The sequence below is a fragment of the Eubalaena glacialis genome, chromosome 4 (genome assembly GCF_028564815.1).
Source record: "Eubalaena glacialis isolate mEubGla1 chromosome 4, mEubGla1.1.hap2.+ XY, whole genome shotgun sequence".
Lineage (NCBI taxonomy): Eukaryota > Metazoa > Chordata > Mammalia > Artiodactyla > Balaenidae > Eubalaena > Eubalaena glacialis.
This window is the reverse complement of record NC_083719.1, coordinates 182,586,513-182,600,825: the sequence shown is the minus strand read 5'-3', so window position 1 is coordinate 182,600,825 and position 14,313 is coordinate 182,586,513. Positions and strand designations below refer to the sequence as shown.

Genomic DNA, 14,313 nt, shown 5'->3' with positions numbered 1-14,313 from the left:
GAGATGCAGGCAGGGGAGGGAACAAGAGGAAAAACAGCGTGAGTAGGCAGGGCAGACGTGCACGGGATCACTTCTCCCACCTGAGGGGTCGTCTCCAGGCCCCACCGTTGGGGAAGGGGGGTCAGCATTGTGAACCTGGCCTTTGGCAACTCCCAGTAAAAGTGAAACTCTCGGACTCTTTCTAAAGCAAAAGAAAGGTGGGCGTCCAGTGGAAGAGCCTGAATCTGTTTGATTTCTAGCAGTCAACTCTGGCCTGCTGTGGCCGCCTGCCTCGTCCTTGTGCCCCTGTGGGAGCAGCCAGGAGGGAAGCGGACGCACCGGATGTTCCGAGTCTCCCCTGGGGCCAAGCCTCAGGCCCTGCTCCTGGTCACCAGTCGGGGCTCGGCTGGCTGAAGACCCCCTCCCCTCACCTGTTTAGGATCTTACAAAATCAACTGCTTCCCGCGTTGTGGGCCAGGCAACAACGCATTGGGGCTGAAGATCTAACTGTGCAGACAGAAGGCAGCTAGCTAAGTGGAAACGGAGTGCAGTGCAAAGGCCTCCAAACGTGGACTGCTCGTGGCTCCACTCCCCTGATGGCTGAGCGCTGAGCATCCCCTAGGTGGTGACGCACGAGAGGCGAGGGTTAATGCCTGCTGGTCCTCTACCCCTTTAGCCTACGGTCACAGCACAAACCACCTCCTCTCTTCTCCACTGCACCTTCTCGATGCACAAAGTGCGGTCCAGCAGTGGACGGTGATACGATCAACGGCCAGGAGGTGGACGCTCGCTCCTCCTGTAGTAAGGCTCTCACGCGACAAGCGTGCAGAGATCCTTAGAAAAAGGATGTAACCGCAGCCTGCACTGTAGACCGCCCGGACGGCTAGCAAACAACAGTGCCTCTATTCAGGGGGGTCTCCCGCAGTTGTGAAAAAGGATGAGGCAATGTCCAAAACAAGTGTTCAGGGAACAGTCATGAAATCAAGCGTTATAGGGATGATCGTAAAGAGGACACTCACTTTCTACACTGTACATTCCTGTGACATGCGCATTATTCTTGGAAGCAGAAACAAAGCTTCCAGGAGTGTCTTTTTTCCCTTAAAGTGATATCCTTAGGGCTCACACTTGTAAATGTTTTACATGAATTCCCAAGAATGAACTTCAAGCTGGGGAACTGGAGAGTGTCTGTAAGCCAGCACCGCAGACAGCACGGGGCGATGCCAGAGTGGACAGAGCCAGGACCGGGGGCGGGAGTGGGGAACCCTGCCGCAGCTTTTACCCTCCAAGGCGCAGGGGTGTCCCCAGGCTTGCAGAGCCCCCTGCTAAGTAGTCCCAGCATCTCCCTCTACCCCAGGAACCCGCCTCTTTCCTGCACCAGCCTGTGTCCACCAGCTGGTCTGCTGGCCTGTGTGTGTGTGTGCAGACCTGGCCCCAGGCTGGAGCTTCCAAGCCCTTGGGCCCATCCACAGGGACAGGGTCCAGGCCTGGCCAACCCTTCCAGGCTCCCCCAAGCCCCCTCGTCGGGGAGCTCACGGTATTCCACCACCAAAGTGCCTGCTGGGGCCACTGGACTCCCTCCTATGTACCGTCTGTGTGTGTGTCTGGGCTTCTCAACTGGCCCACTGGGCTCTAGGCACATGGCTGAAGGGCCAGGAGGACACCCCATTTCCCCCACCTTCAGTCAAAACATAGCCAGCGGCCCTTGCAAGGTGGACGTGCGCTTAATGGTCAGAGCCCCGACCAGGGCCCTGACGGTCCCTTTCAGAGGGACGATTTCTTCGCAAGCCGTGCTTACTAACAGTCTACTAGGTCCCACCCCTCCAGATGGGGGCACCTGTGCTACCCTTGGGCATGCTTCAGCCTCGCTCCTGACGGAGACTGAGTTAATTCTAACAGGATGTGCACTGGGGACAGACAGGGGTGTGAGGCGCTGGAGGGGAACAGAGGGCCTGGAAACACAGGTGCTTTCACCGTCTAACAGAGGGCTGCAACTGTTACCTGACTGTGAAGGTGGGAATTGCGTTAAAGAGGATGTTCTTTCTCGCTTGACAGGAGGGCAGTAATTTCCATCTTCTCGGTCAGAATCTACAGAAAACGAGGAGGAGGAGAAAAATCAGGCTGCTTCCGCTTTTACAACCAAAGCTGGTGAAACATTTGAGAGATTTCCTCACCTTCTCCACCTTCGGGGCTGGAGCCTCCGGCTGACCTCTGAAACAAGAACACATGTAAGGGCAGTCAGAGAGGGCCGCGCAGCCCAGGGCCCGGCAGCTCCTGACTTCTGCCACAAACGGATCCCGAAATGTAGCGCTGAGGGCGCGTGGCCTGGGCTCAGTCACCCGGGTCACAGACAGGCTTTCAACCTAATGCTCAAAAATCCCCCATGAACCTTCACGTCTCTGCCTCACCAGGCCTCGTGCCAAGGAATCCTCTTAACGGCTGGGAACGCGTTCCCAGCACAGAATCAGTTTCTCTGTTTCTCCACCAGGTACAGCTAACTGGCGTTCCCCCACCCCAGCCCCCCAATTCAAACAGTGAAACTGGATCTGGCCAAGTTCACTTTGCCAAGAGCTGGAAAGCGACCCTCTCTCCACCCTGAAGGGCAGCAGGACCGCTGACACTGGCTGCGTGACACTGGGTCATGGTGGTTCCCATTCCTGGCCCTGGCACATCCCATGGTGTGGAACCCTGTTTCGAGGTGGGCTGTTATTTCCAGAGCAGCCGAGAGCTTTGAAGCCTTGGGCCAAAGTGTTCAGAACAGAATCCCCAGGTACAACAGCTCAGACCGCAGAACCCACCGAACAATCATTAGCTGAGAGAGAAAGATGGCTGAAGAATCTCCTCTCCTTGACAACCTTTAATTTTAGAATACGAACGAGCAAATAAGAAGCTTATAATGAGCCTCCGCCCCATGTGGGATAATACACAGTCCCTCTTGTACATCCCCTCTCAGGGACTTGAGATTCTTCAGAACTAAGCAGCCAAAAGCAAACTTTGAAGGGTGAACATCACCACCCCCGCCCCCGGGTCACCGGTTTAAGAGCAAGCAGGGGAGCCAATTTTCTTATTTTCAGAAAAGCCCCTCAGGAGTCAAGTTTAGCCAAAGGAGGACCACCTGCCTCGAGGACCTGTTAGGGATTAAATGAGATGATGCATGGGAAAGTGCTTGGCAAGCTGCAAAGCCGCGTGTAAAAGCAGTAACTGCTGTAAATAAGAAAACTGCAGACAAGGAGCCGGGGGACCTCCTAGAGCCGGGGCGGCACTTTCCCTGTACAGGGCCAGAAAGTATTTTCAGCTTCACAGGTCCCATTCGAGCCACACGTTGTATATTCTTTATTTTGTTTTTACAATCCTTTAAAACACCATCTTAGCTTGCAGGCTGGACAAAAACAGGCGGGGGCCAGAGTTTGCAGACACATCCTAAAGGACAGTGAGAGCCTGGACGGTAAGAAAAGGACCTCAACCTGGCCTCCCCCCTCGACCCCCCATCAGAGACCATCCACCATAATGCCTGGGAAACGTGAAACCCTCCTAACACAACAGGGGCTCAATACGTGAACATATCATGGGGCCTAAAATGAAATAAAATACCCAAGGGTCCAGCAGGCTGGCTCTACATGAGCGCAAAACAGTGGCCAGAGCTCGAGCTCAGAGCATGAAGGCACTAAATCCTGTTCTCGAAGGCTTGCCAAGCCTAGTCAGCTTCTCCTAGCTCTGCCAAGTCCTAAACCTGAAACGCGGGGCAAATTATTTCACCAGCCCAAGCTTCCACTTCCTCGCTTGGAAAATGGCGGGGCCAGCGCTTCCTCCGTAGCGAGGGAGGTGCAGGGGGTCAGCGGGCTAAGCAGGCAGCGCCGCGTGGCTCACACCTGGACAGGCCACGCTCTCCCAGCCAGCTCACCCTCTCGGGATGTCATACTTCGGGGCAGTGCTGGGGGAGGTGGGAGAGCCAGGTGAGGGACCAGGGGACCCTTGGAGGGGTGGAGAAGAGGGTCTTAGCATGGGGGGCCCAGAGAGGCGCTTTTGCAGTGCTGTCATTCTATGGGGCCCAGGCTGGCATCTGACAGAACAGAGCCATGTCACCAGAACATCGGGTGTTCCTCTCGGACCCTCCCCTGCCCTGGGTGACACCATGAAGGTGCAGGCTCCAGGCCCCTCCCTCCTACTCCTCCACAGCAGGCTTGGCCATCCCCAGCCCAGCGCTCGCCCTCAAGTCCCATCCTCGACTCCCCCCACCTTTTCACTCAACAAGCATCTCAACTCTCCCAAACCTGCCCATGGCAGCCTCTGGGGCCTGTGGGATCCGCTGCTTCCTGAATGACTTCTGGCACCTGGAAAATGGCCACCCCCCTGCCTCTGTAGACACTGCTCCCTCACCCACGGACACCCTCCCTTCCCTCTCCCCACAGATGAAAACCCCTCAGGCCGTGGCCTCACCGCTCCCTGCACTTCTCCATGGCTCTCACTCCAATCGTGGGTCGGTGTCAGGGTCCCCCTCTAGCCTCTAAGTTCTGGGAGGGTATGGCCCCAGCACACAGCGGGTCTCGACTGGCCCGTGTTCAGCGGAAGCAGCCGGATTCCAGGCACTCCATGGGCCATGGAGAAGCCGCCAAGGCACGTGTCCCCCAAGTTACACACAGAGCAATGGACCCGAAAGCTGTGAGGCCAGAGCGTCCTCCTGTTTCTCAGCTGCTGGGGAGAACAGTTCTCTGTCACCTCAATTTCAAGAGGACCCCCGCCTTTCCTCTTGGCTAGCTAGGTTAATTTCCACATGTGTGAATTTCCGAGCATTCCTTCTGCTATGGATTTCTAATTTTATTCCATTGTGGTGGGAGAAGACTCTGTGTGATTTCAATCCTTTTAAATCTACTGAGCCTTGTTTTGTGGCCTAGTGAGTGGTCCACCCTGCAGCTTCCTGCATGCCCCTGAGAGGACCGCGTGCCCTGCAGCTGCTGAAGTCCTCTCTGTCCTCGTCCTGCTTCTGTCGGGACGTTCCAGCACCTGAACATGAATGTGGAGCACTGAGGTCTCCAGCAATGTACTGGATTGCCTATTCTCCCTTCATTCTGTCAGTTTTTGCTTCGTGTATTTTGGGGCACCTTTAACAACACTTAACTTCCTCGCCTCTGCCAGTGACACCCCAAACCTCTCAGGGATCTGGGTCTCCTTGAAAATTTGATGGGTGCTAAAAGCCTTTCCCCAGAAAAGTACCCAGACCTCAGGGGCTGCAGCCCCGCCTCTTGGGGCCCAGGACTGCTGAGGCCGGGTGGCCTCCTGCAGCACTGGGCCCCCTTCGTCCATCACACTTCAGCCTTGCTGTCTCCTTCCTGTCTCCTGAACTTGTCAACCCTGTTCCTGCCTCAGTGTTCCTTCTTCATGTGCTACTTGCACAGCCGTCCCTGACCACCTCCAGGGTGTAGCCCTGCTCACGGGCTACCCCATCACCCCGCAAGCTGGGGCAGCTCCTCTCCACCCCACCCTCCAGCCTCTCTCGGGCCTCTGCCCTGTTTTGTGCATCACAGTTGGATGTGACCTAATGTGTCCATCTGTTGTTTGTCTCCTGCTACCATGAGGCCCTGCCCTGTCTGTTCTGCTCACAGCTCATACACCCCACACCCAGGACACTGCACAAAAGACGCTCAGAAATATCTACCGCACAAATGGAGCCTGTCCTCCGCCACAGCCCCTTTGGTGACCTGGAGAAGAAAGGGCACCTGGCCAGACAAGATCAGATACTCCTAGACCCCTGACCCCAGGAGACCCTCAAATCCATGCTCCGAGTCTATTCTAAGACCCAACCCACAGGTATGTGGCAGGTCTCTTGGTCCTGGAAAAGCTGGGAAGCTAAGGCCTGCAAAGGACAACACAGGAAGATTCCCCAACTTGGAGGACCTTCCAGAAGCTGCTGGAACTTCCTGTGGGGTCTGAAACAGCCGACTCAGAAGCAGTGAGGAAAGTGACGCCAGCAACTCTCCTCAACAGGAACTAGGGCAAGGAAGCAGGAAGACAGACTGCAAAGCGAAGTCATTTCTGCTTGCCTTTGGAGCCTACTTGACAGCTAAAAACCCTCCACCACTGCCCACATGAGAAGCAGCCTGCCCACTGCTCCTGCCTGGGAGGGCCTGCGCTTGCCGTCTGGCCTGGCTGCCTCGTGCTGTCTTCCCCCAAAGCAGGAAAGGGCCTGGTGTGCAGCAGCTCCCCTTCAACCCACACAAGGCCAATGCCAGCTCCACAGACACAGTCCTCGGACACAGCAGCCTGGGGGGCAGGACCTCTTCCACGTCAAAGTGGTCTGGGGGCCGCCCCTCGCCCCAACCAAGGGAACAGCTCTTCGGGGGTCAGTCTAGAACAGTGCCTGGGACGCACATGGAGTCAGGCCTTGCAATCCCAACTCCTCGGAGCCCAGAAGGCTGCAGCCAAAGCTCAGGAGCCACTGCTCCAGGGACTCCCGTGAGGAGGATTTTAAGAGCAGGCTTTGAGGACCTGCGCTTCCGGGGAGGAGCGAGGACAGAGCAGGGTGTGGAAGCCCCATTTCCTCCTCTGCTTCTTCCCACAGCAGAAGCCGCCACTCGAGGACTGGGGCTTCAGGATGACACCCCGGGGACGCGGGGACCAGCACCCTTTAGGGACGCCACGACGAAAATATCCCCAACGAACACTTACATGAGGAGGCCGAAGAGAAAGAAGGCCAAAGAGAACACTTCAACTTATTTTTCTGGCGCCGGGACAGTGTGAACGGATGAAGTGGACGGCGGCCGGGCCGCGGCCTGGCGAGCAAGCCCGCCCTGACTGCGCGCTGCAAGGTGGCCTGAGTCCCGCCAGTGGGCGGGGCAGGCAGCGCAGTCCTCTCCTCTCAGAAGACACTGGAACCTCAGGGGAAGCAGCTCATTCTGTGAGGTGCGTGAGTCCCTGTTGCCAAGTACAAAATAGGAGGGAACGCCTAACCCAGGATGGGACCACAGGTGTGAGAAGCTTCTGATCTTGGTGTAAAGGATGAAACAATGAAAATTACGATCGTTAACTGAATCACTTTGCTGTACACCAGAAACCAACACAACATTGTAAATCAACTATATTTCAATAAAAACTTTAAAAATCAATAAATACAATTATGACTGTAAAAAAAAAAAATTACGATCGTTCACTTTGCTAAGGCTTGCACCCTTTCCCCCCCCAAACATGGCTCTCATGAGGCTGCCTGGCGTGGCCTCGAGAGGACAAGGCTGCCAGGCCAGTCCAGGAGGAGGGGAGGGAGCTGAGACACAGACACAGACAAATGGGCAGTGAGCAGGAATGAACGGTGTTGCCTTCCTGACCTCCCGGAAAAGACCAGAAAGCAAGACCATGTCAGGGATATTCCTTCCAGAAAATGCCAGACACCGTTTGGCCTGCCTGGGACGCAGTGATTCCCCATTTGGACGGCCCAGTTAGAAAGCCCGCTGCTGGACTTCCCTGGTAGCGCAGCATTTAAGAATCTGCCTGCCAGTGCAGGGGACACGGGTTCGAGCCCTGGTCCAGGAAGATCCCACATACCGCGGAGCAACTAAGCCCGTGCGCCACAACTACTGAAGCCCACGCACCTAGAGCCCGTGCTCCTCAACAAGAGAAGCCACCGCAATGAGAAGCCTGCACACCACAACAAAGAGTAGTCCCCACTCGCCACAACTAGAGAAAGCCCGCGCACAGCAACGAAGACCCAACGCAGCCGAAAATAAAAAATATAAATAAATAAATAAATTTTAGAAAGCCCACTGCTGGGGCTGCAGGAAAATGGACTCCTGGGATTAAAAGTCACTTAAGGGGTGTCCTTGCCTTCATGTGGACCACAGGCAGATTCACTGCTGTTTATTCTGTAACTGAGGGAACCAGCTCAGAGATTTTTACCAGAAAGGCAGACACCGAAAAAAGAAAAAGAGAGGTGGCCTCCCAAGATGTGAATGCTGGGCAGGGGCGGGGCGGAACGAGGGTCAAACCCCGTGCAGATGCCAGAGGATGAGGGGCTGGGTCCAGACTCTTTCTAAGCTTCCTGGTGGGTCTCATAAACATATTTCAGGCTCGGCAGTGCCTTGGTGCAGAGCTTCAGCCTGGTAGACTTCAGCCAGCCTCCAAGTGAGCATTGGGAACGCTCGCTCTCTCCGGATCAAATGGACAACTTAATCTGGATGTGGTTTGGTCTCCTTCAAGCTGCCTTGTGAGAGCCAGGAAGTCTGATATATTGAGACTTTTTCCTGGTACTGAGTCTTCAATGGCCAGAGTTCTGATGAGACTGAAAGACGATAAGGGCCCTTTATAGGCAACAATTCAGCGAGCCACTATTTATTATAAAGAACTCGCAGCTTTACACTCGCCCAAGGGATCGTGGAATAAAGAACAGACTAAACGTGAGGGATGAGACCTGTCGGGTAACATGTGGGCGTTTCCTGAACTCCAGTGTGGTACAGAGCAAGCTCCAAATCTGCTCTGATGCAAAAGCAACTAGTCCGAGTTAGCCAAAGAAACATCTCAGCCCGGGAAGAAGCTGGGCTCAGGTTCCATCTGCCTTGGTCTATGCCCTAATTGACCTAAAAAACAAAGGTTACTTTGCCTTGATGCCTAATCAGCAGAGAAAGCCCTGGTTAGCTCAGAGCTGTCACAGATGATGTGATGGTTGCGCTGCTGGGACTTCTGACAGAACTGGGATCCCCACAGTTACGCGAGTGTATGTCATGGGCACGGCCTTGGCTGCGACGCTGGGACATTCAGAAGCTGCTTCCCCCAGCCCTGACTCTCTCCCACGTGACGTAACAACCATTCCCAGGCTCCCTGCCATTGCGCTTGACCTTGCATTTGCCAGTCGGGGCACTGCTTGAATGTCTCGGAATTAGAGTCTCTGACCTACAGTCCAAAAGAACTGAGGAGCCGAGTTCCACCAGTCAGGCCTCAGGAATCACCGTCCGGACTGGCCACAGACAGAAGGCGAGGGCCCCAGGGTACTTCCTGCACAGGTCCCGTCTCACCAAGTGGTCATTAGAAGTAAGGGGCCCGAAAGGGCCTCGCTTCTGGAAGGGCAGCTGCCGTGACACAGCCTCTACTGTTTGCCACCCTCCACTGAAAACCCTCAACCTCTCCAGCGGGAGATTCTCTGTAAACTGTGCTTTTCAACCCAGGCAGCAGCAGAAGGGCCCAGTCTCCTGGGCAGATCCACACAAAGACCACCTGTTCTCAGGGAACTGAAAACATGTACCTGCAAAGGCCAAAGGCATGAAACTCATAACGCCCAATTTGGTAGAAGGTTGCAGCAGCTGCTCTGCCTCCAACCCCAAAAGTTGAAAAGCCTCTGAATTCCTGCTGTCAGCCCTCGTGTGAGGACTGCTCTCCCAGAACTCTCTGGTGTAAGCACCTTGGGCCGGAACCTCTCGTGGGCTTCCTTACCCCAAGCCCACTTCTATGCCACGCAGGACTCCCCCATGCCCCGCCCCACACAGGGAAAGCCTGTTTCTTCTTTTCCCACCACACCGATTCCTCCAGAATGTTAAAGTTTGGCTCCAACCTCACCTTGGCTGAGTATCACTTCTTCCTGCGTATCCCAGGGTTTGGTGGCTCTAACTGAATTTTAGCGGCTTCCTTAAGGACACAGGAGACTGGTGATGGGACACAGGGAACCGCTAAAGGTCTGGGGTAAGGCCTGGGATTGTGACCCCCTGCAAGGCTGCCCAGGGTTCAGTGTGGCAGAGCGGGATCCTCTGTTTTCTTGAGAGTCATTTTTCCCTGTCATGAGAACGGGGGGCTCTGTCACTAGGGACCGAGAGGACGAGGGTTTCGATCCTGAATGTAGGCTAATGTTTACCTTTCCCAATTTATCAAACTCCAAAAACTCAAGACATTTCTTGTTCTGGAGAGCTCACAATCTTCTCCACCTATAATCTTCAAAAGCCTTCTGAATACAAAGATAAAGGGCTCAAGGGATTCCCTCCGGATTCAAAGGAAGTGTCTCTTCTTCTTCCTGCTTTGATTGAAGACAAGCAGTTCACAGCCCAACCACAGTCCAAACACAACCGGTCTTGCAAAGCAATCTGCGGTAGATACCTTTTCCTACAGGTCAAGGAAGCCGGAGCCTTTCGTGTTTCTAAGATACTGAACTTGAATGCCCAAATTGAGGGAGAGGAGAAGGAAAAATGGAAGGAGGGAGAAGGGGCCAAATTTGATGTGGAAGGTTCTACCCCACTACTCAATTCCTCTTTTGACCCCTCGCCTCTTTCAGGAACCAGGACTAGCTTCTGGCTATGGGTAAATGTTCCCCCAACTAGAAAAGTCTCAATGTGAAAGGGGACTTGCTCTTTCCTGACTTTCTGGCAGCAGGAATTAAAGGGAGCTAAAGAGAGCCTTTGTCATCTTTTCAGTTATCATCAGCTGCTGACAACCTGGGGTGTGGATCTGAGGGGTCCGGAGGGAAAGGGGCCGGTCTGGGTTGGGAGCCCCGGGCCGTGGGATGCTGGGTGGAGGTGGACTTACCCCTGCCAGTTCTCGTGGAAAAGGAAGAAGCTGGGCTTCAGGAGCGCTGGCTGAAGCGCTAGCGGGGGCAGGAAGCTCTAGGGCATGCTCACCAGCTGACTCGGGGTGACCCGTGCCATGGTGGGGGGCCTCAGCCTCCCCCCGAGGCTCCTCTCCCGAATCCGACAAGTCTTTTTGCTCTGCAGAGGACTGGGAGCAAAAAAGACAATTTTCCTTCAATGTAAATAAAGCCAGCAACACGGGGCAGGGGAGGGGGGCAGGGGAAGGTCTGGAGATGCTCGACCTTCAGCAGCTCCTGCCCGGGAGGTCGGGCCAAGAGAGCCGGCACGTGCTACCGCGTTCTGCTCCGCAGAGCCAGCCCTCCACACTGACGGAAGGCCAGTGAACGTGGACCTGCTGCTGTCGGACCTGGCAGGGAGCTCTGAGGTGTGCAAGAAGTTGGACCCTCCTTTTGAAAACTGCAAGGTGGCCCCTGTGGCACAGAGACCTTCTGCCGATGGCAGCGAGTGAGGAAACACACCCCCGTGACCAAGACGGGGGCGGTGCCTCTAGCAGAGGGGAACAGGGGCCATTGTGTCAAACTGTCCCCAGGGCTTAATAACCCATCCACTCAAACATACTCGTGAGGGTAGGTGGGCGCCAGCACCCTGTCTGGCCACTGGGAGAGCCAGGGCGGCGGGGCCAGGGCTTCTCCACTGGCTGCGGCCCCACCAGCACCTTCCCATCTCTGCCGCTTAAACCCGAGAGGAAGGGAACGCTTTCTTGCTCGGCGAGCGCAGGTGTGGGGCGACCCCGCGAGCTGGCAGACACACAGAGAGCCGGTTTTGTATCAGCGGACAGGTGGGTGGGGCTCCGGCTGAAGGAGGGAGCCCCTCGGCCTAGAATTCTCCCAGGCTCCCCCGGAACATCCCGGGCCAGGGCTTATCTAGAAAACAGCCAGGGTAAGGGGAAGCCGGTCCCCAAAGTCTTCGTCGTCAAAAGCACAGACCCTCCCCCGGCATCCTTTGAGGTGGTTCTTGGGATTCTGAAGGGGCTTCCATGGGCCGAGGGCTCTGTGGCCAAGACTCTTCTTGAGAATTGCGTTACAAAGCTGGTGTCCTGGAATAAATACATGGGCTCCGGTCCCCAAGCCTCCCGCCTGGCATCGTCCACCACACGTTTCTCTCGCTTTGTGAACTAAATGACCACGGGGCCACCCTGTCTCCCTGCAGACACGGCTGTGTTCTTCCTGACTGTGAAGTGACTGAAACCTCTTTAGACAGGACTTGGGACTATTTTTAAATGTGTGAGCCTGCTAGATGAAAGGAACTACACAGAGGATTTTAAGAGAAATTTCAAACATTCTTAGGAAAAAGCAAAAGCAACACAACTCATCCATACATCTAAAAAAGCCACCCAAATCGACTCTTCCTATGCAGGGAAGAGCCACAGACATAAAGGCCCTCCTTCCCAGGCCGTTCCTCAAACCTGTCCAAGGCACTGAGGTTGGTCCCACACACCAGTCTGCTGCTACTTTATGGCTAGAGACTGAACACCACTTAAGAGAGAAAATGAAACCCAGAGCTCTATGGGAAATTGCCTATCTCTGTTCAAAACCACTTGGATTTTTTTTTAAATCCCTGCTTTTCGAATATAAATGTTGAAATGCCCTCGTGGCATGGTAGACTAGAGATGAAGCCTACGTCGGAGGACCAAAAAGAAATACAAATGCCATTCCAGCATTTTCTCCTTGGGTCTGAGTAAGCTCTAAGGCACCAAGATAGAGCCTGTAGTTTTTCAACATGTTTGTTAAAATCGGACATCGAGATTTTGGCAGGCTTTGACATCATCCTAAAATATACGTGGCTGACAAAAAACCACGCATACAGGGTACGCTTGTTATACACACAGTAAGCTTCCAGTGTTGTCGGTGACACCCTGCTTTCTGCCTTTTTGCTGAATGGACATTATCCTGCCAGTGCAACCCCAAAATCTTCTGCCTTCAGATTAGCAAATATTTGGAAAATAAAGTAAATGAAAGAAACGTTCAGTCGTCACAAACAGTGAAACAAACTACGGAAGGAGATTCAAATTCTCTTCACGTTAAAGAGAAAAAAACTGTCTGTCTCCATTCAAGGCAGTTAAGAAAAGGTTTCATTTTTGCCCCTAAAACACAAATGCATGGAAACGCAAGCATTTTGTGAAGAGCGCCATCTTGAGGAAGCTCAAGAACAGGAAAGCAGTAGAGACAGTTCCTGTGCTGTCAGTCTGGCTCCAGGTTTGCGTTTCGGGCGTCAGGACTGGAGTTCCGCTGCTGCCCGATGCTGTAACACGGAACAGTGGGAGGATCTGACGACTCGTCTTGAGACCAAGGGACGCCACCGGCAGGCCACCACCACCAATCTGTGGTTTGCTGCGAACGCAACTCCGACTGTCTATGGGCCTGACGGAAAATCCTGTGTGTCTTTGTCACCAAACCAACACCAAAACGCCTGGGCTGGCAGCCTAATTTTTTTCTTTTTGATTTCAAATCTTTCATCTTGATCGTGATTCAGTAATAACAGCTGGGCCTTTGAAGGGGGCCGTGGGCTCTTGGAGTGCATCCCACTGGGGCACTGGTGGTTTAGAGATCATTCACTGAAAGAAGGTAATGCTCCCACAGTTGACAATGGGACTTCTTGATCTTTGTGGATCAAAAAGTGGCTCAAAAAATAGCTGTATGGGAGACCTAGGTGACAATTAGGACAATTTCAACGTGGACTCATATATTAGAGGGTATTTCTGAATTAATGATCATTTTCTCAGGCGTGCCCATGGCACTGGGGCCATGGAGAAGAATTCCTAGGAGACGCCTGCTGAAGTATTTAGGGGAAAACCGTCAGGTGGGTGCAACTTATAGTCGAGCTTTCTGGCGTTTATGATAAAAATGTTAACGGTGAAGCCAGGTGAAGGATACCCAAGGGTCCACAGTACCATTCTTTTAACTTTTCTGAGGATTTGAAAAAATTTTCAAAAACAGAAAGTTGAAAAAGGGAAAATAAAAGCTCCCTCAGAAAAAAACAACAGCAACCTGAACAGATCTTCCCAACTCTTGCTACTGTGGCGTGAGGAGGGAGGGCTGAAATCGCGGCAAGAGGGGGCAGCTGGGAGGGTCTCAAGGTGTCATTTTGTGAGAAGTGTCGTGGCCACTCCTTGCAGACCTACCTACCTTCCCGTCGCTTCCCCTGGGCCGGGGAGCCGGCTGTCCAAGCCTCTCCGCTTCCTTCCCGCCCGATGCCCGAGCTGTCATAGCAGCAGAGAAAGGAGGAGGGCTCCGTGTCCACTGGGCAGCCGCCCACCTGGCAGCTCAGAGGGCGGCCCCGACGGACATGCAGGCTCCTCCGGCCTCTGCCGTTAGACGCAGAGGTTTTCTGTGCCCTTCCGATGATCTTGTCACACAAGTGTGACAGCAGGAGAACTCTGAAGAGCTGGAGGTCAGTTATTTCTAGAAGCCCATTTAGAGCTGGCACTGAGTCAATATTTTGATGCGCACGTTGGTGATGAGCACCTCCCTAGAGACTCTTCGGGTTCAACCTCACCCCGTTTACGTAATTGGCATCAACCTTCTGAAGGTGACACGTGTTAAGTCAGCCTTTGAATTACGAAGCAACAGAACCACCTCAACCGTGAAAACAGTACTGAAATAAGAGTTAGTCATTTTAAAAGCATTTTAAATTCAGTCAAATAAACATTATGTTTTAGCGTTTCACCCTGCTGGCTGTCAGAAAGTCTTCAGGTTTTAAGAGTTATTCATTCCAATTACTTGTTTCAAATCTGGGTCGGCAAACTTTTTCTGTAAAGAGCCAGATACTAAATATGTTCGACTTT

General features: G+C 53.8%; 1 protein-coding gene across 9 annotated transcripts in view; it reads right to left on the bottom strand.

Moving 5' to 3' along the window:
• Nucleotides 1–14,313, bottom strand: part of RANBP3 (RAN binding protein 3) — a 54,437-nt gene that overhangs the window by 19,602 nt on the left and 20,522 nt on the right. For 4 of the 9 annotated variants that reach the window (XM_061190646.1, XM_061190647.1, XM_061190648.1 and 1 more), the window contains exons 3-5: nucleotides 10,468–10,656; nucleotides 2,151–2,187; nucleotides 1,978–2,064 (exon numbers count right to left, since the gene is read on the bottom strand). In XM_061190646.1, the coding sequence (XP_061046629.1) occupies nucleotides 1,978–2,064; nucleotides 2,151–2,187; nucleotides 10,468–10,656 (313 nt within the window). Of the gene's footprint in view, nucleotides 1–1,977; nucleotides 2,065–2,150; nucleotides 2,188–9,802; nucleotides 9,896–10,467; nucleotides 10,657–14,313 lie in introns of those variants that run through there. The other 5 variants (XM_061190650.1, XM_061190651.1, XM_061190652.1 and 2 more) reach the window with 2 other exon arrangements.